Source organism: Eumetopias jubatus, unplaced genomic scaffold (assembly GCF_037043125.1).
Source record: "Eumetopias jubatus isolate StellerSeaLion01/CBP00866 unplaced genomic scaffold, mEumJub1_p1.0 scaffold_4, whole genome shotgun sequence".
Lineage (NCBI taxonomy): Eukaryota > Metazoa > Chordata > Mammalia > Carnivora > Otariidae > Eumetopias > Eumetopias jubatus.
In genome coordinates, this window is record NW_028274810.1 from 126,065,164 (window position 1) to 126,086,696 (window position 21,533).

Below are 21,533 nucleotides of genomic sequence, written 5' to 3' on the forward strand. Positions count from 1 at the left end.
CAGGAACACATCTGGGTTTTTTTTTTTTTTTCTGTCTTAAATATTTAATACTCCAATAAGGTTTTTGTTTGAAGAAAACATACCCAGTTTAAACAAGAAAAAAGAAGAAAAAAAATACTTCTTTAATCTTTTTAATAAGCAAGTAAAGAGAAGGAAGGATATGAGACACTGTCAACATGGACATCAGAGTCTTTTCTTTTTTTTACCTGATGCAACTAAATGTAAATTAATCAAAGGAATAGAATTTTGGCGAAAGCACTAAAGTGTGACCCAAGTAACTGTGGGACATCTTGCTCCCTGAAAGAAAGCTAAGCAACAAATAGTCCATTAATTAATAAGGTAGAAGGTGGTGATCTCTTTGCCTAAATATCACTTCTCTCCCTCACTCAGGCTTGGACTGCTGTCGCCGTGCATACAAGGTCCCCTTTACAACATCTGTCTTAGCAGCCAACAGACCTCATTGTAATTGGCTGCCATCCCCCACCACACACAAGCCTCAATCAAAACTCTGTGACAGGTTGTATTAGCTTACATTATTAAAATCATAGAATGTAGCAATGGATTTGCTGAATGAAAGAGCAGAAAAATGGTATCTCATGAAGAGGGGAATTGGGCTCCTACACTCAAAAGCACAGAGCTCTCTTGGTTGAGGGTATCCTCTAAAGACTCATATAAGTTCATTCCTTGTTCATAGTTGTCCACCCAGGCTCATGCCAACCATCGAGAGAGCGATTGTTCTAGGCCAGGTATATTACACACATTACCTCTGCAGCAATGTTACCTCTAGAGCAGGTGAGTATTACTGTCCTAACTTCAGAAATGAGAGAATTATACTCAGACATGCCCCTGCCTGCAAGTGGCCATTTCCAATTTTAAGCATCCCCCCTCCCCTGTGTATAGCTGTCAAGCTAACGTTATCTGCATTTACACCACTCTGTCCTTTGTTTCCCCAAAGCTCCTTTTCCCTTAACAGTGAAAAGGTTGATGAAAGTTATTTTAATCTTATTGGGACATGGAATTCATACCACCTCTTGAGGGTAATATGATGATCAATGGGTGGAGGCACAGATGATCAGAGAGTAAGGACAGGGAGATAACCTGGGATTGGGAAAGGGGTGATGTCAACTGAAACTGAGCAGTTGCGCCAGGTCCTGGTGTGTTCCTGAGGCTGAGAGCTTGATGAGGCAGCATGCCCTCAGAGAGGGGCTTGGTGCACTTTAGGCATGGGACTTCCAGGCAAAGCCAAGAATCCAATGCCCAAAAGTGCGAGGGAGCCAGAGTGCTTCCTTTTGCTCAGTCACCGTGAGGACTAGAATGGAGAGCCCATTAGTGATGACCCACAAGGACCAAGAAGGGAGGGGCCTTCCAGAATATTCTACTGTGTATCAGATCACATGAAGCCTTGCATAATTTTTGAGGAAGAGGCAGGGAATAATTCCCACTAATAACAGAGACTGAAGTTTTGGGCAGATTGACATGATGAGAGCTCAGGGTAAAACCCAGTTTGACCAATCTTTAAACAATATAATGTGTCATTTCTCACATTCCTGAGACTGCTGTCAAAAATTCATACCTGGTGTATATTGGTGAGGTCATTTGTCATTTTGATCACATTGTCCTTTAGCCTTCATTTTCTCTTTTTTTGGGGGGGAAAAGCATTCCATTCTTAGTCCCTTCCTTAGTCCACATATTAAACATTGTCATTTTCCATTCCTAAGATATTGCTTTGTCCAGTTGCTCTCATACCTAATATCTACTGTTACTTGGGATGAATATTTTTTAAGTATATAATCCTGTGTTCTATCCTTAGATATCCTGATTTATTTGCTTTCCCAACCCAAAAATAATGGTAAAGGGAAGGACGCTGAAATCCATGATACAACACAGCTAAAACATGGGGTTGCCAGAATTCTGATTTCATTGCCCCTTGGTTAATTTGATACGATCCACATGCATGGAGGCCTTTTGAAAGAAATTTTTAAAAGAGGCAACAAACAGATCAATGACTAATTCAGCCTTTAACTATGACTAAAATCCGGTTTTTTGGCTTAATGTTTGTTTAGGAACAAGATTATTCCATCAAAAGAAAATTATTTTCGTAAAATGGAAATTGGCAATTTACCCATTGAAGTCTGGGAGAAACTCAAATGTCTACATTGCCACTGGGAACGAATTCTAACGGGCAGGGGTAGGGAGCGCTGACAGTACAAAAGTAACCACCTGTTACCCAACAGGAGAGGAAGAAGCCAGGTGGGACACATCCCCCATAAAGGAAATTTGAGCAGTCTCCTGGCTTCCTCTGGGTTACAGGGGAGTAGGGAAGCTGGCAGCGGGGAGGTTGAAGAAAGGAAATCTGAGCAGGTTTCTTAGCTATCTTCCATGTGGGGAAGGCAGGATGAATTGCAGAGACGGCGGAACAGGAAGACTGACAAGAAAAGCTTATGCATGTAAGGCACATTTAAATGATTAGAATGCTGAGAAATATACATAACTCCTCGGAAATTATAGGGATGCCTAAATGGATATGAAACCAGCAGTTGCCTCAGTTACTATCATTCTAGAAAATTTAAATGTCCAGTAAAATGTTCTAAGAACATAGCATTTGCAGAAAATAAACTCTTAGACATAGAGGAAGCACAAGAACAAAGAAATATGCTACTGAAAATCCAAACCCTTAAGGCTCATCAAAACGAAAGTTTTAGCTTTTTGTGACATGTCTGATATCAAACTAGGTGACAAAGAGTAATATTTATTTACATTTTCTCCTTTCTTTCTGACTCTCTCTTCTCTGAGGTAAAAGAAGAAAATGAAATATCCTAAAATAAACATTTAAGGAGGGGGAAAAAGTCTATAAACAGAATACCTAGGTCAATAATCATCATTTGAGTAGTTGGAAATATCCTATCAATTTAGAGATTAACTTAAAAGGGTGCAGCAGATTTAATATGCAACCAGCATATGCCATGTTTTGTTCTAAGAGCTTTACCTATATTCCTCATTTCAACCAAGTGAGGTATTCTTATCCCCACTCGGCAAAATAAGAAACATAGGAAGAAAGAGTAGGTAACTTTTCAAATTTATAGCACTCCTCAGTGATAAGCCTGAGATTTGGCAGTAGGCTCTGCAGACATTCTACAGCAATATGCTGTGGTCAAGCAGCATGAACGATCCAAAATAAAGCCAAGATTCTGAAAAAAGTTTTGAAAAAAATAGAATGTTTCTAAGAAATTAAGTACGCATGTCACAAAACTCTGACAAGCCTTATCAGAGTCTATTGATTTATATTAGGATAAAATGTTAACAAATAGATTATTTCATTTCTAAGCCTAGAGCTAATTAATAATAACAAATTTAGTGGGGTGTTTTGAGAACTGCTGGGGAAAGACAAGGACACTGATAAAATAAGAAAGATAATTTTGGGGTAGATTATCACTTTACTTTCTCTTGGTTCCAAGTGACAGGAAAATTAATTCCATTCACTTAAGGAAAGAGAACGTAACAGTTTATGACTCACCTATTTGTGAACCCTGAGTCATAGGAACTCCAGCGGCTCAAATATAGGACTAGGACTCAGTTTCTCCCCTTCATCTTCTACTTCCAGGCATCTCCAACACCTCTGGAATCCCCCCTTTTTTTTTCAATTTCAATAAAAGCAGAAAGAAAAAGTATACATTTTGCTCCTTCCAGTACCGCCAAAATGGTCTCAATGATTGTTCTTAATTCTAGTTGGCCCTGGGCACAGATATGAAACAACCACGGCGGTCACAGGGAAAGGAGGGCTGGAGTGAGGCAGGATGGATTCTTACCTGAAATGTTCACCCTGAGGTTGCAAGAGGGTTGGTTCCCTTAAAAAAAAAAACCCGGGGGGGACACCTGGGTGGGTTCAGTTGGTTAAGTGTTTGCCTTTGGCTCAGGTCATGATCCCAGAGTCCTGGAATGGAGTCCCCACATCAGGCTCCTTGCTCAGTAGGGAGCCTACTCCTCCCTCTGCCTGCCGCTCCCCCTGCTTGTGCTCTCTCTCTCTCTCTCTCTCTCTCAATCGAGTAAATAAATAAAATCCTTAAAAAATAAAAAATAATAAAAATAAAAAAACTCAGGGTGTTACAAAAGAAGAAATGATTAATTGGTGCTGAGAAGGAACTTAAAAAAAATGAAAACAAATGAAGACAGACAAATCTATTTTTTAAAAGATTTTATATATTTATTTGATAGAGAGAGATACAGCAAGAGAGGGAATGGGATCATGACCTGAGCCGAAGGCAGATGCTTAATGACTGAGCAACCCAGTCGCCCCCAGACAAATCTATTTTGAAAAATGCAAGCATAGGGGCCGAGTGCCGCCAACATGGTGTTCAGGCGTTTCGTGGAGGTTGGCCGGGTGGCCTACGTCTCCTTTGGGCCTCATGCTGGGAAGCTCGTCACAATTGTAGATGTTATTGATCAGAACAGGGCTTTGGTTGATGGACCTTGCACTCAGGTAAGGAGACAGGCTATGCCTTTCAAGTGCATGCAGCTCACTGACTTCATCCTCAAATTCCCTCACAGTGCCCGCCAGAAGTATGTCCGACAAGCCTGGCAGAAGGCAGATATCAGTACAAAATGGGCAGCCACAAGATGGGCCAAGAAGATTGAAGCCAGAGAAAGGAAAGCCAAGATGACAGATTTTGATCATTATAAAGTCATGAAGGCAAAGAAAATGAGGAACAGAATAATCAAGCTTGAAGTTAGGAAGCTACAAAAAGCAGCTCTCCTGAAAGCGTCTCCTAAAAAAGCACCTGCTGCTAAGGGTGCGGCTGCAGCAGCTGCTGCAAAAGTTCCAGCTAAAAAGATGGCCGCTGTGGGCAAGAAGGCTCCAGCCCAGAAGTTTCCTGCCCCGAAAGCTGCAGGCCAGAAGGCAGCACCTCCAAAGGCTCAGAAGGGTCCGAAAGCTCCAGCTCAGAAAGCACCTGCTCCAAAGGCATCTGGCAGGAAAGCATAAAGAATATAAGAGGTTATTAAAAACGAGTAATAAAGGTTCTTTTTGACATGCTAAAAAAATAAATAAATAAAAATAAAAATAAAAATGCAAGCATAGGAACACAAAAGTCTAGCTAAGCTTCCATTATTATTTAGGTCTAAGCAGCCTCAAAAAATTCAATGCACGGAGTAGATATTCCTTAAAAGCATGGCTTACCTTGAGTTTTCAAAAAGTTTCATGTTCAAAAGATAGAAGATATCAAACAGGAAAGTAGAAATAGTATAAAATCAAATAGGTTAGCATCTATGTATTGTTGACTATGTGCCAGCCATTGGAGTATATCACAACAGCTCTATGAAGAAGTATTATTACAATCCCCAATTTATAGTGAAGATAACATGAGGCCCAGAGCAATTTCCCAATAAGATTCAATTATTTACTTGCACAATTAACATGTAAGAGAATGGTGATTCAAATGCATACAGTATCACACACTTTGACAAAATACTTAGTATGAGAGCTTACCTTGGACTCTTTCAAATATAATTTATTGCTACTCTCTGTGCTCAGTTCTTTTGATTTTGACATGATTACTGAGCATCTACTATGTGCCAGGCATTATACTACACACTCAGGATACTTGGGTTTGTAATTTATACTTACATTCAGTTCTTGAGTTTGTCTGTCATGCATTCCTTATTCAAAGTTTAATTTTTATAGTCTTATGAACTTTTTATTAAATATCTAATCCTAAGTATTAAAATAATAACAACACCATATTCTTATGACTGCTAAATGGAAAAGAAGAGAATTAGTAGCAGTAACAAAGAATTCATTTTCATGCCAGATAAAATATTGGATGCCAAAATATGTTAACACTTCAAGCTGTTAAATATCCATCCGTCAGTTACTCAATAGAGATTGGCAGGCATTTTTATGAGGCATTATTAAACAATTCTCTGAATTTATACTTTTGTGTCTACTCATACAATGTAGAAAACAAAGACAGTAGAAACACACAAAGATCTTTTATACAACTGAAGACCACTGCAAGTTCCAATTAGTACAGTAATTTCCACATTTTCCTTTATCTTGGACTTGTGTGAAACTGATTTTATAGAAATTCCTTTACATGTATTTGATCCATTATTTTTAAAATAAGAAATCAGATAGACCAAAGGGAAATACTAACTTGTAAAGTCGGAAGTGGAAAGAATAATTTTCTGTGATTTAACTATTTAAGAAGTGTGTGTATATATGGCAAATTTGGGGTGGGGTGGGGGACATGAGGGAGGAAGGAAGGGAAAATCCATTGAGATTTATTTCACTCTAGGTTTCCTTTGACTTTCTTCTGTCCCTGAAGTCTAGGCAATGTTCTCACCAAGGACATTTTCTTTCAAAGTTGAATAACAATTTCATTATCATCTTCATGTTTCTGTTTTCATGCTGAAAACATCTTAGTTTCATAATCAAACCTCTCTGGGTCTGGTGGCTCAAAAATTATTTCTTCTGGGGGCGCCTGGGTGGCTCAGTCGTTAAGCGTCTGCCTTCAGCTCAGGTCATGGTCCCAGGGTCCTGGGATCGAGCCCCGCGTCGGATTCCCTGCTCCGCGGGAAGCCTGCTTCGCCCTCTCCCACTCCCCCTGCTCGTGTTCCCTCTCTCACTGTCTCTTTCTCTCTGTCAGTTAAATAATTAAATAAGATCTTTAAAGAAAAATTATTTCTTCTGTTTCATGGAAAGGTTTCAACTCCAGGTAAAACCCTTACCCGGCTTTAATAGATTTACCAACCCTAGAGAAAGATAAATTGCTCCAGGCTTCCTATGAGTAAATGTTGAATACATTTAACACATTCATTCACCAAATGGAATGCAATGGGTAAGAATCTAGACTGCAGAGTCAGAATTCTTGGGTCCAACCCCACTATGTTAAAATGTCTCAGTCAGTTCTGACTGCTACAACAAAATTCCAGAGATTCAGTGGTTTATTAAAACCAGAAATTTATTTCTCACAGTTCTGGAGGCAGGAAGTCCAAGATTAGGGTGCCAGCATGGGCAGATTCTGGTGAAAGCCCTCTTCTTCCCTGTGGCAGACTGACAACCTCTTGTATCTTCACAGGGCGGAGAAAGTTTTTTTATGGAAGCACTAATCTCATTCATGAGGGCTCTGCCCTCACATTCCAATCACATCCCCAAAGCCCCACTTCCTAATACCGTCTCACTGGGCATTAAGTTTTCAACAAATGAATTTGGAGGGGACATAAACATTCAGACCAAAGCTGTTACTTAATAGCTGGATGACCTTGGGATTTATTTAACATTTCTAATCCTTAATAGACTCATCTGTATACCGGCCTCTGGGGTACCCTGTGTGTCAAGTATTCCACTTAACATATTGCCTAGTACAGGAGAAATGTTAATAAATGTGTATTATTACAGCTATTCTTAGTATCATAACGATAAAATATTTTTTTAAAAAAGAAGATTTGGATAAGTTACGTGGATCCACAAAGAATGGATAGGATTTCCACAGTGGAAAACCGAGGAGGGGGAGGTGTTGAACAAAAAAAAAAAAAAGAAACAATAAACAAGATATATTTTTTAAATAAAAAGGCCAATTATAGCTGCAGTTGTGGTTTGATCAAGGCTCTAGTTCCACTGTTCTGCAATTACCTCTTCTTTGCTATTCTTATATAGGAGTAGGCTTTGTTTCCAGATTGACCGTTTTTATTGTAGCAAAATATCTATAGCCATCTTAGGCCTTACATCTGCAAACTGTCCAGAAAAGGATGCCGATTCCCTACCATAACCAACAAACAAAAGTCAAGGGACCATTGGACCTACTTAGATCCTAAGCCTAGACAGAAACTGAAAGAAGCCTGGGTTACATACTTATCTATGAAAGAATCACTGGAGTAGGTAGGAGTGGACAAGTTCAGGGTCACGTTGACCAGGACCAACCCCTGAAGGTAGGAGTGAATTAATCCTGTCCTGATCCTGATCCCTCTGAGCATACAAGAGACAAAGTAGAAGCAGGCTTCCCACCGAGCGGGGAGCCTGATGCGGGGCTCGAACTCAGGACCCCGGGACCATGACCTGAGCCAAAGGCAGACACTTAACGACCTAGCCACCCAGGCACCCCTCCAGGCAAGTTATTTAGCCCCCTGTGAGCCTCCACCTTCTCATTTAAAAACTAAGGATAATAGCATTTCTCTCACAGTGTCATTTTGAGAATGAAACTTCAAGGTATCTGAGTAAAACCAGTGTCCAGTTCTTCGAGTATTAGTCACACTGAAGCAACCGTTGTCACAGTGGGTGAGGAGGACCTGAATAAAAGGATAAAACTGAGGGAGAAGTTTTTTTTTCTTGTAATGACAGCTTTTGAAGGGGAGAAAAAATTTCAAGTATTCTGTAAGCATCCACTTTTATGTTCAGCAACAGAGTAGACACAGATGGTGGTGCAAGAGACAGAGCTTCCTTCTTTAAGGACTTCACAGAGTCAGTGAGGAGGTAAGACAGGTGCACAAAACACAGGCAAAAAATAAGCAATCCAAGAGCCAATGTCAAATAAGCAATGTGGTTGGAGCCATAATGGGTCAGAAGCATTTTACAGAGGTCGAGCAGGGCTTCAGGGAGGAAATGAACTGACGCTGTTTCTGTAAGAATGGCTAGATACAGAAGAATGTTGCAGTCTGTCCCTGGAATCCTAGGAACCAGTCAAGCTGGGTCAAGGATGACCTGCTATCCACAGCAACAAATACCTTCTGGCCCTTCCTCCACAATGTGCCAGAAGAGCACCCCGAAGCCTAAAAAATGCAAGCAGTGTAACAACTGAGGTGAGGCGATATGTGAAAAAGCCAGCCAGACATGAATCACCGACTCCACATGAGCCATGGGCTTTAAGGCCATACCTAATTCAGAACAAAGTATAGTCAGAGGATCCAAGGGAAGAACAGTAGGCTACTCTCATCATTTAGAGCTGGTAGACGTGGCCATGGCTTAAGGTACAGAGGGGCAGGTCACTCAGGACCATGCTGACGATGTAAGGCAGTTCCAGAACTGTAGTCATTCCCAGACTAGCTACTGCTTTAACTGGGACTTTCTCCAAGGTTGGAATTTCAAAAGACAGTTGCACCATAAACACAGCATCTTTTTTTTCTTTTCTTTTCCTTTCTTTTCTTTTTATTTTTCTCCTGAGAATAAAAAACTTGGAACTCTCTGAGTTTTAATTTCCTCACTAGGAAAATGAAGAGGTTGGACTACAGTATCACCGTAAACATTCTTCCTCATTTTTCTGCCATACTGGAATTATTCTCCATGTTCTTCTGAACACTCTCTCCTCAGTTGACCGTTGGACATTATCAAGATTGTCCTTGATCAGTGAAAGTAAAATTTAGGGGGACAATGAGAACAAATATTAGCAGAGCACACTCGCATGCATAGGGTCTTTGTGGTGACCCCAAGGAAACTCTGAAATCCCTTGTAAGAAAAGATTTCAAGAAGATAAAGCTGTCTTCTGTAAATCAGGTGACTGGCTAAAGTGATCTATCACTTTGAAAGTGTCCATAAGAAACAAAGTAATGTGAGGATAAAATCAATATTATTAAACTGGATGGACCAAGGGACTCAGATCTTTGTAGTTCCTCACTTGGTGATATCTGAGTTTTCTTTCACTGCACAAAAGAGTTCATGCCTGCCAGGTGCTTTCAGCACCTTAGAAGAAATGTACTTAAATAAAATATGAGGTGTCACCTTGAGTGGTGAGCTTTGACCTCCAAATCCAGGGAGTATGGGTTTAAACTCAGGGAACTGGAAACTCATTTGTTTCGCTTCACAGCTCCTTCCGAGTCCTCTGATTTGCTGTTGGGCTTAATAGTGTAGATCTGGAGGTGAGTCTTATTTTTACCTATAACTCAAGGTTTGGTTCTCATTAAATGATGGTATTTGGCAATCTAACAATTCTAAGGAAAAACAAACTACAAGTTAACATGTGTTCAGTGGCTCTCCCGCTCTTGGCTTCCTTCTAGGAATCGCTGTGCTGTATTGGAAACCATTTCCTTTCCCAGCCAGCGCAACTCCGCTCTTATCTGAGATCTAGATCTTAACCAAACACCCTTACAATAAACCAGACAGCCCTATGTTTGATACCATTAGCCTCTGACCTTTGAAGAACTTCCTCAGAAGGGAGCCAGTTCTGACACTAAGTTAACAAAACTTGGTCATCCAGAGAGGTCCAGAGCCAAAAGAATACGAGTGGCTTTTAACTTTGAAAAGGTAGAAAGTTTTCTCCATTGAGTAAGGTTGATTGGAGTGGGCGGATGGGAAGAGAGAATTTTGAATGTCATGCTATTATAGATTAAATATGGATTGCCTGACACCCACCTAACTCAGACCCAACATTTCAACGTGTTCTCTTCAGGGTCTTAATGGGCAGGGACTGCAATTATATTTTGAAACAGGTAACTCCTTAAAGTATCACTGATGCTCCTTAGTACTATAAAGTTTGTATAATGAGACTAAGCACAAAAAATTATCTGTAATATTAAATACTCAGTTATTTCACAGGAGGAAAACTCACGAGGAAAAAGTTTTTATGTCCACACTGAACTCATTGCAGGATGACCTTAGTTAGAAAATTTGTTAGGCAGATGGGCACCTGGGTGGCTCAGTCCGGTAAGCATCTGCCTTTGGCTCAGGTCATGACCCCAGTGTCCTGGGATCAAGCCCCACATCAGGCTCCCTGCTCAGTGGGGAGCCTGCTTCTTCCTCTCCTCCCCTCTCACGCTCTCTCTCTCTCTCTCTCTTTCAAATAAATAAATAAAATCTGTAAGAAAAAAAAGAAAAGAAAAATTTTTAGGCAGAATATGATTTCCCTAGTGCATCTTCTGGTCAGAATATCCAAGTTAAAGATATTTTTCAGGTCTTGGCAATTAAAACTTACATATCTGCATGTGAAAGTTTAGAAAGCTAAGGAAGCAAGGTGGACCAAATGAACTCAATCGTTCACCGTGAGGATCTTTTTTTTTCAAGTCAGATTGAGTAAGCAGATTTGAGATGCAGAAAATAGAAATACTACAGCCAAAATCCCAGACAGGAAAATATGGAATTGGGTGGTATTTATTACTCCCCACAGTAATCATCCCAACAGGCACAGGCTGAGGATTTACTCAACCAATTTTATTTTGTTTGGGTGTTGATTGTGTTGTTTGCGTTCCTTTCTGTTGCCCAAGGATGAAGGAAAACCTGAAATCTGAACTAAAAGTTTTAAGCAATGGTGAAAAAACATTCTCTTTTCTGTCACTTATTCCAGTGAATCCCTTGGGAAAACAAATCATTTTTGTCATTAATTGAAATGTAATAAGTTGCAGATAGGTTGATAGCATCACCAGTCTATCACTGTGTCCCATACAGGTGTTGGGTATCCTGTCCATCCAGCCTAGGGCAGGTATTGGTCAATAAAAAAAAAGTATTTATTTACTGAGAGAGAGAGAGCATGCACGTATGAGTGGGGGGAGGGGCAAAGGGCAAGAATCAAGCAGATTTCCCGCTCAATGCAGACCCCAACGTGGGGCTCCATCTCATGATCCATGAGATTACTACCTAAGCCAAAACCAAGAGTCAGACTTAACTGACTGAGCCACCCAGGTGCCATGGTTATTTTTAATTAGAAAGGCACTCCATAAAGAAAGAGGAAGACTTTAGAATACTTTAGAAAAGTGCACTCATTGCAAGTCTCAAAAAGGCAAGTTAGCCATGGACCTGGGCTAGGTTGGCTCCTACAGTGTCTCAGAAGAGTGGGAAGCATTAAGCCAATTCACACACAGACTACAAGAATTAAGTATCCCATAATATAGGTTGGTCCTATAGAACCTAAAAGAATAAAAAAGACATAACCCCAACTTTCAGGAAATTGATAACCTAGCAGTGGGCCACATATGTTAACAACTAGTAACTATAGCATGGTAAGTGCTATGTTACTGACTTGAAGAAAGGATTATTGGGCAGAAGGAAAGCAATAATTAGTTCTGATTAAGAATTCAATTCCAGAGGGGCCTGGGTGGCTCAATGGTTAAGCATCTACCTTCAGCTCAGGTCATGATCCTGGGGTCCTGGGAGTGAGCCCCTCATCTGCCTCCCTGCTCAGCAGGTTGTCTGCTTCTCCCTCTCTCTTTGCCCCTCCCCCTGCTCATTCTCTCCCTCTCTCTCTCTCTCAAGTAAATAAAATCTTTAAAGAAATGTTAAAAAAGAGTCTTTGAATAAACTATATTTAAATGCAATACTACCATCACTCTTGCTATCTGTATAACCCTAATCCTCAATTTTCTCATTTGCAAAATAGGAACAGCCTTTTGCTGGGGCTATTGTGAGAATCAGATCTAAAGATAACACCTGGCCTGTAAAATGTGTACTAAACCAATAGTCTCAGAACCACAGGACAAATGAAAATTCAATAGCGAAAGGGTCACTAACCATTTTAGGCAGGAACCTGCTTCCTCTCCTGCTCCCCCCTGCTTGGGCTCTCTCTCTCTCTCTCTCTCTCTCTCTCTCTGTCAAATAAATAAATAAAATCTTTAAAATAATAGAATTCAAATTCCGAAAAAAAAGAAAGAAAAGAAAATTCCTCCACAAATATGTTCCCCACAGAGCACTACTCCAACATTATAGCTTACTTTCTTGGACTCTTAAAGGTTTTTTTTAGACTTCAAAAATGTAAAGTACTATTTATCAAGAAGTTGCTACCTGTGAAAAAGTTAAGCCCATTCACATGAGATCTATTCAAGGATGATGAAAAGAAAGCTTTATTTTCCCCATGTTTGCAGCTAAGACAAAACTCAGAGTTGTTAAAACTAAAGTCACACAACTACTAAGAAGCAGTATTTGATATAATTCCAGAACTCCTTGTCATTGGGTTCAAACTTTCGGCCCAACTCAATCTCGTCCCTATTTAAACCTCAATCCCCTCGCAATAAACTCAAACCAGCATGAAATGGAATAGGGCTGGGAGGTTAGAAGGACAAGGGAAAAGAAGACTTTAAAGGAGATCATGAGGGCACCTACATAAAGTTTGTAACTTTCTAATTTTTCTGAGAGTGACTCCTTGAGGGGAATTTTATGGTATGGAAAGAGAGAAAGAAAAGAAAGAAAAGAAAAGAAAAGAAAGAAAGAAAGAAAGAAAGAAAGAAAGAAAGAAAGAAAGAAAGAAAGAAAGAAAGAAAGAAAGAAAGAAAGAAAGAAAGAAAGAAAGAAAGAAAGAAAGAAAGAAAGAAAGAAAGAAAGAAAGAAAGAAAGAAAGAAAAAGAAAGGAAGAAAAAGAAAGAAATTTTGCTATATATATGTGTGGATGGTGTATACATATATAGTGTAGAATACACACATAGTGAACTAAAAGTTTTGCTGAGCTTTTCTCACAGAACACAATCAAGTCAAATATTGGAAAGGGGCTGTCTTCCTCCAGGCCACTTTCCCATAAATAGCACAAGAAATGAACTCTTTTCATGATTCTCAGTTATGTAAGAGAAAGATCTTGAACTCAGCTGTCCCTAAAAATCAATGAATCAATCCAAGCATCTCCTTGGAGGTAAGGGGGAATGACTGCTTGGTGGGCAGCCAGATCGGGGGTCAGAGAGGGGCCGATGAGGAAAAATTAAGTGGCTCCCAAGGCCGGTATGTAAGGGGAGGGGGGATTTATATATACATTAATAAATTAAACACATCCCATTAATATCATCTTCATCATTCACAAAATAAATACAACAGCCTAGCTCCCTCCTCCCTTCTCTACATGTCCTGAGTTATACAGTTGGGATTCCTTTTCACCTTTCAAACAAATGCAGTTAAATTCGTCTCCATCAAATCCTCGTTTTAGAGAGGAGAGAATACAGCGGAAGGAGAGCAAAGTTACAGTGTTTTAGTCCGGTTGATTTTTATGTTTCCTCCTCTAAAGCAGGAGAGTGATACACCCCCCAAATGATCACACTTGAGGATCTAAACAAAATGCTGGCGAAATGAGTGGCATGTAAACAGATCTTCACAGATGGTGGCTGTAGTCGTTGGCATTACTGTTTTAAATATTATTATCGTGATTTTTAGAAACATTCCATAACGATTAGCCCCTGGCCTTGGTGTGAATCTAATATCTTCAGATGTAGATTACCTTTCCTTTTTGTTCTGGTTCCTAGCCCTTGGTTTGAAAATGTGTTTCTTAAGATCTTTTTCTATTTAACGTGGTCCTTTAAACACGGTCCAAATTATCTGTAAAATTTCCATTTTTGCCCATCTAGTCCTTCATATTTCATCTTCTCACAATCCCTTTAGCTTATAAAGTTCCCCTTGTGCCATTTCCCCTCCCCCACAACACCCTGGGTTTCCCCCTTTCCTTCTCAGTTTTCCCACGTTGCTTTCTGCGGTCCCTTCAGCACCTTTGACCACTGACAGCCAGCTAATCACTGCCCATTTCTTTGCTGACGGCCAACTGGCCTTTGGGGAACATTATGTCACGGTGTCATTGAGTCCTTTAGATGTTCACGAGTCAATCTGGGAACTCAAATCCTAAATTGAAAACATATTTCAGCAGAAATGAGATGCAGATTTTCTGTACATGGAGAACTTGTTGGAACTATATGAGGTGGTGCCATTGTAGAGAAAGGGGGAAACAGACAAAGGGAGCCCTGCTCTCAAAGGCCATGACCCAATTCTTCCTTTTGGAGGGTTTCCAATCAATTATTTCCTCTCCTTTTTAAGTCTTAGGCTTAGCCTCGACCATTTTGGGGTGGCATAATGGGAAAGCTGATAGGATCTGAGAATATTCCTCACTGAAGTATGGACAGAGCAGTCCACATTTTAAAAATGGAATACAGAACCCTTCTTCCATCTCCTGGCTCCAACCCATACACACAACGATCGGAAGTGCCCGCGTCTTTTCCTGAGATGGCCCAACACTTGCCACAAAGATTTAGAAGAAGCACAAGCTAATGTTTCCTCTCCTATCCCCTTAGACTTAAGATTTATGGGACCCTTCCTCTGTGGGAAAGGTTAAGTGCTGGAATTAAAAGCTTCCCTCCTCATACACGTTTTATTCTGAATCCCTCTACTTTTAAGGGCATTTGCTATTTTCAGCTTCCCATTATCATAAAGATTTGCAGAACAGAGAAAAATGTAACTATTAAAAATAAGACAGATTTCAAATCAGTAATTAAAATAACAAGTAGGGGAATGTTCATTTCCTCCACTGAGCCTTAGTGTTTCATTCACTAGAAATTAATTGTCATCTCATATCGCATAATTTTCCAGTATCCATTGTATTGCCTACTGTAATTGTCATCTAAAAACAGGTTGTTGGGAAGATAATTACTCCTCATAATAAAAACCATGATAACTAGCAATTGTTCAGGGATTTCTATATTCTGGGAACTTTCTTTAATGTTCATATTAGGGGTGGAATGATAACTGCTATTTTAAAAAGACTCTCTAAAACTCAGTGGTTCAAAGGAGAAAGAACTTTATTGCTCGCTCACATGAGAGTCCAAGACTCTCCTCCTTATGGTCACTTGGAGACCAAGGATGATATAGCTGTGTCACCATCCTTAAGACAAAGCTTTGAAGTTTCCGAGAGCCAGCTTCATTTCCTTCTTTAGGAGGCAGAGGAAGAGTCGGTACAGAATCGAAACGTTTTTCTTAAGCAAGTAAGGAGGAATCCAGCTACAGCTCTGCTACTGAAATAAGAGAGAGAATGAATTTTGGTAAACTGGAGTTGGAATTTCAGTATTTGTATAGAAATAGCACTTTATGGGATATTATCTGACTCAATCTTGAAGAAGAACTTATGAAGAAGGAGTAAAAGACACATATGCCTGCAAACACCCACCATAATGGCTGACATATTGTAATGATGTAATAAGTTGAAATTATTATTTGTAGTTTCTTGTTCTTACTGCTATTTACAAACATTTGATGGGCTGTGACTATATTTGATTTGCATCATATAGTATGAGATGATGTGTCTGAGATGGAACTCCAAGACTTTTATGTTGTAAGTGGAAATACTATGAATTTAAAGTGGCAAATAGTTATCTGCTTTTCAAGATGCAGAAGTTTGAATTTGGTAGCAGACTATTTCTCCAGTAAGGGGGCAGGAATCAAAACTTAAAAGACCCTTTTAGTTATCTAATTGTAAAATTTTAAAATAAGGAAAAGAAAAATCTTCTGTAATGAAGATATACCCCATAGCTTCAAACTGACTAGTGCAACAATGAAACAGTTTTGGTGATAGCTGAACTATCTCTCTGCAGACTCTGTTTCCCTCCAACATAGTTCTTCTCTATAACTGGAATAACATAGCCTCATGCCTCCATGTACTGCTTATTTATAAGGACATGGCTACGTGTCTGTGTGATTCCCTTACATTAGATCTTTGCTCGTGGCTTTCCTGACCAGCAGTGCTCCTTCTCCTAATGAACATTGTTAGTGATTGGTCATGTGTGAATGAGTTCACTCTATCCTATGTTATTTGCACGTGAGATAGAAGACCTTAACCAAATAAGCTCATGTCTCAGCGTAGAATTAAGTAGCTGACAGTGAAGAAAAGGACCTAAGGGCAGAAGTGACATCCTTTTAAGCACACAAAATAGCTTTGGGTTAAAAATGGTCCTAGATTTTTACAGTCTAAGTGGCAATGATATGATTCAGGACATTTTTCTCCTGACTTTACCTTTAACCCAAGACTGAACTAGCAGGAAAAATGAGTGAAAGTGAATATTCAATGGCAAATAAAGACTATGATAATGACTTAAACTTATGTAATAGTTTACCCTTTCCTAAAAAAAAAAAGACGGCCATATACTTAATGAATATGATCAACTCATTACATTGTTGCACCTCCTATGCACTAAGGTTCCATCTTGTGTGTTACCATATAATCTGGTACAGGATAATTTGCAAAAACATGGATGGACTAGAGAGTATTATGCTAAGCAAAATAAGTCAGTCAGAAAAAGACAAATACTATATGATTTCAGTCATATTCGAATTTAAGAAACAAAACAAACGAGCAAATATAAAAAGGGAGAGAGAGATCAACCAAGCAACAGACTCTTAACTATAGAGAACCAGCTGATGGTTACCAGAGGAGGTGGGTGGGGGGAGGGGTGAAATAGGTGATGGGGATTAAGAGAGCACTTAACCTGATGAGCGTTGAGTCAGTCATGTACAGATTGTTGAATCACTATGTTGTACACGGGAAACTAATCTAACACTGTATGTTAACTATACTGGAATTAAAATTTAAAACAATTTAAAAATAGGCTACAGGATAGATGCAGCCTTTGCTAGACCGGTGAGGCAGCATTTTAAACAATAAAATAATAAACACATACAGTAGTTGCAACTTTTGCTAAGTCCTACAGAGTAAATAAAAATTATAGTTCTATAAAGAATAATAAGGGGAAAGATCTGCCTTAGAAAGGGTAGCGAGGGAAGTTCTATCATTTAAACAATAAAGAAATAAAAAGGTCTGGAGAGATTAAGTGACTGGTCCAAGGTCATGCGGGCCATTAGAGGCAGAATGAGATCCTAGACCCAACCCACAAAGCAGAAAAATGGGAAAGAGAAGAGTCTTCATGTTTGCATTTGATGATTTGAAAGCTGCAAGGCTTATACTACTGCTTAAAATAGCCAGGAAGAAAACTGTATCCTTTTGCTGTCTACAGTCTTAGATTGAGTAGACGTTTGAGTGTGGAACAGAAACAAGAACATGCCTCTCACTCTTCCAGGGAATAAGCAGCCTCGAGGCTTGTTGACAGAACAGGGCTCATGGAATGGAAATCGATGGTGACAAATCCAGTCGTTGCTGCCATTATTGGCTCTTCCTGCTAGCTGACACGTCACCAGCGGAACCGTGGAGGAGCTTTTCTCTATTCGGCTTCTTCGTCATTCTGCCTACAAGTCAGGCACATTCCTTCAGGAGCCGTTATCAGGTCTCCAGGAACCCGCCATGGCTCCCGAGATAAGACGCCTCAGTTGAAGGATGTCCAGCCACTGCTATTTCAAAAAAAAGCTCCCAGTTGTCCAATTATTTTTTTCGCCCTTCAAGATTTCTCCAGATATTAAAAAAAAAAAAAAAAAATTCTCCAGATATTTAGTTAATGGGTTAAGGCTTAGTGAGAATAGAGAGAAAAATTTCAGTTTCATGCTCTGGCTTTAGTTCATGCCTCCTCCTTTCCAAACTTCTTCGCATAAAACGCCCCATGTAAATTCTACCTCTACCCTGAAGAGACTTCCAATACCTGACTGAAAGGATTTACCCTAGGGAGCCTTGGTGGCTCAGCCCGTTGAGCAGCTGACTTCCGCTCAAGTCATGGTCCCCGGGTCCTGGGATCGAGTCCCACATCAGGCTCCCTGTTCAGGGAGGAGTCTGCTTCTCCCTCTGCCTCTTCCCCCCACACACACACACACACTTGTGTTCTTTCTCTCAAATAAATAAGTAAAATCTTTAAAAATCAAACAAAAAAGTTCTCCCCCTTTCCTCAATTTTCATCTCATCAATCGTTTCTGCTGCTTATCATGAAACAATTGAGCATGGGGTGGAAAAAAGAGCAAAAAGAAAAAAGAAACTGCTAACATTAATGGAACACACACTTGTTGTTTCATGATTTTTACAGAACTCATCGTCAGAGCAAATCTCTGAGCCAGAGATTATGAGGATGGTAATAAAGGTGCTATTTACTGAGCACTTATTCTCCAGCAGTACTGAGCACTTATTCTCCAGGAGTACTGAGCACTTCCCTGGCTGGACTCCTCGCTTACCCGCATCACGGTACAATCCCACCAGGTGCGTTTCATTCTCTTCACTTCCCAGGCGAGGAAACTGAGAACCCTAAAAGTTCACAAGCCCACTCCTGACCCCTACATTAGCTCATATGATGCCTTTTCTGCAAAAGATAAAAAGGTCCCTCCAAGTGGGTGCATCCCAAGGGCATATGGTTTAGCAAGTGAAGATGTCTCTGTGCTAATAAGAAAAATAAACCTCTTCTTCCAAGTGGAAGCGGCTCTTGCGCCAGGGCACTAGGCTTAAGGAGCAGAGTAGAGGCTGGATTTCAGATCCTATTCACTTCTGAGCCTGACTCCCCCGGGCAGGGAAGAGCCTGCACAACCATTGGCAATGGTGCATTGCCAATGGCGCACTCCCCTGGGCAGGGAACGGCCTGCACAAGCATCAGCCGCAGTGATGCAGACACACAGAGGTAAGAAATACCAAAGCTGGAACTTTAACTCGAGGCTGGGTGATTTGGAGCTTATAATCTTATCAACAAACAACCACGCCTTTGGCTGTAGTGGATTTCCCTGCACACGGATTTCCAACAGCAGAGGGTTGTTTCTTGAATGCAATTTAGAATACTTCGAGGTCAAGAATCATGTCCAATGAAACTCAGAACCCCATCGTGTAACTTTGCACCCCAAAACAGCTCCAAATTCACCTGTCGCTGGGTTGCTTGCTACACTGAGAAGGTGTTAGGGGCAGGACAGCCAACCTCACCGTACTGGTCCCCGGGGGGCCAGGGGACAAGCAGCCAAACAGCCAGTTTTCCCTCTTGCCCCACCCCACAGTGGGTAACAGTGCCCATGCCCATTTGTCCTCAGTACTAGACATCGGCACCCCTGGCCTCAGCACAGTCGTCTGAAACACGGACCTTCCGTGTTAACTGATGCTTTCACAACAACATTAAATCAAACCTCAGGATGAGCCCATGCCCAGAGTTAATGAGACAAACCATGAAATAGATCCCAGATATCAGAACCTCGTTCTTCCAGTTCATTACCCTTTCCAAGGCTTCAGATACTCCTACCCCCGTGTCTCTTTTGCTTTCCCACCAGCCTTTATGTGGGGGTGTCCCTTTGGGGAGCAGAGGGGAGGCTGGCCAGATTTAGCCCACTGAATGAACAGGCTGGGAAACCCGAGGGGCTTTTAAAAACAGCATCACAAACCTTCGCACCTTAGACTTTTAGACTGGTTCATTAAGAAACTTAGAGATCCCCTGGCCCAAGCCCTGCCATCCCCAGATAAGAACACTGTGGGGTGAAGGGCAGAGGATGTCACCACCTCTTCATTCCCACCACTGTGTTCCTTCAGTCCTGTCTATATTTTTTTCCCCACCTGAAGTTAAATCCCAGGCAACATATTGTTCCATCTCCGTTCTTCTTACCTATAGAGAAAACCTTTTTTTTTCCAGAACTTTTTTAAATTTTATTTTAGGCTTGATGTATCTACTCTGGTTTTTCTTTTAGTGATACAATTAAATAACAATTATTTTTTTAAAAGATTTATTTATTATTTGAGAGAGAGAGAGCACAAGCAGGGGGACGGGCAGGCAGTGGGAGAGGGAGAAGCAGGCTCCCCACCGAGCAGGGAAGCCGATGCGGGGCTTGATCCCAGGACCCTGGGATCATGACCTGAGCTGAAGGCAGATGCTTAACCGACTGAGCCACCCAGGCGCCCCTAAAAACAAATTTTTTTTTTAAATAGCAGACACGTCCTGGGACTGAGATCTAAAGGTCTTTTGCTTTGGGCTTTTTTTGTTTGTTTTTTGGATAAGAGGAGAGAGTCTCCCCGCGCTACCCCCCCCCTTTTTTCCATATCTCCTCCAGGCCTGCTAACTCTGGCTGCCCTTGGGACCTGGATCTCAGGGTGGCATTGGCACTCACAGAAGCTGTGTCTGAGTGTAAGGGTGCAAACACTTGGGCTCATCAGTTTGCAGACAGGAGACGTGTTTGCGTTGTTTGGGGCTTGGAGGTTTGCACCCCGTCTGTCCTCCCTCTCCCCAGCCCAAGCAGCAGGCTCAAATTCAGTCCCAAGTGACTCAGCAGGCTTTGCTAGCCAGGCCCAGCCGAAACACTGCCCATTTGGCAAGGAGAGGGGGTGTTCCCCCAATTGCTCAGGGACCTGGCAGCGCTGAAAGGAACAGCGCGGGTCCCCTCCCTTGCTGCCTGGGGAGGGGTGCACGGAGCACGGAGCAGGGCAGCATGCCGGCGCGTCATCCCAGGCTGCAGGCATGCCTCCCCCACCCGAACCCTTCACCACAGGTCCCGCCCTCCTACAAAACACAACAACCTGAAACACGAAGAGCAGCTTTGGCTGAGCAGTCGGCTTTCCCGGGGGGGGGGGGGGGGGGGCTCGGGCTAATCACAAACAAGGCGCTGTACGCACGGTACGCGGGGATCCCTTCATCCCCCGCCCAGTGACGCAGGCGCAGCTGAGGTGGGGTGGACACGGCAGCTGTGAGTCGACATACAGCAGCACGCTGGGGTCTGGGTGGGGTGGCAGGTGGGTCCCGGGTTGGAAAGAGGCCAGGGATCCCAGATGCAGACACTCCCAGGAAAGGACACTCTTTGCTAGCTTATTTATTCAATCCACACACACTCCCCAGGCCCGGGGCTGGGCGCTAGAGAAATCGTGGCTATAAAGGCTGGGAGATGGTGGTAAAAGTTCTTATGAGATGCACAGGTCATGGTCTCTCTCTTCAGAGAGCGCACGGTCTGGTTGGAAAAACAAAAAGAGAGGGATGGTGGTTGGCAAGGGGATGGGCTC

At 41.5% G+C, this 21,533-nt stretch overlaps 1 protein-coding gene across 1 annotated transcript; it reads left to right on the forward strand.

Moving 5' to 3' along the window:
* The first annotated feature begins 4,335 nt into the window (after positions 1-4,335).
* LOC114211183 (large ribosomal subunit protein eL14-like) lies at positions 4,336-5,026 on the forward strand. Its single transcript, XM_088023090.1, has one exon. It carries the CDS (start codon positions 4,346-4,348, stop codon positions 4,976-4,978), a length of 633 nt encoding a protein of 210 aa, XP_087879216.1. The 5' UTR covers positions 4,336-4,345; the 3' UTR covers positions 4,979-5,026.
* The last annotated feature ends 16,507 nt before the right edge of the window (positions 5,027-21,533 follow it).

What these genes read in the sequence shown, in the direction of transcription:
- LOC114211183 (XM_088023090.1), top strand. Translation starts at nt 4,346, where the DNA reads ATGGTGTTCAGGCGTTTCGTGGAGGTTGGCCGGGTGGCCTACGTCTCC.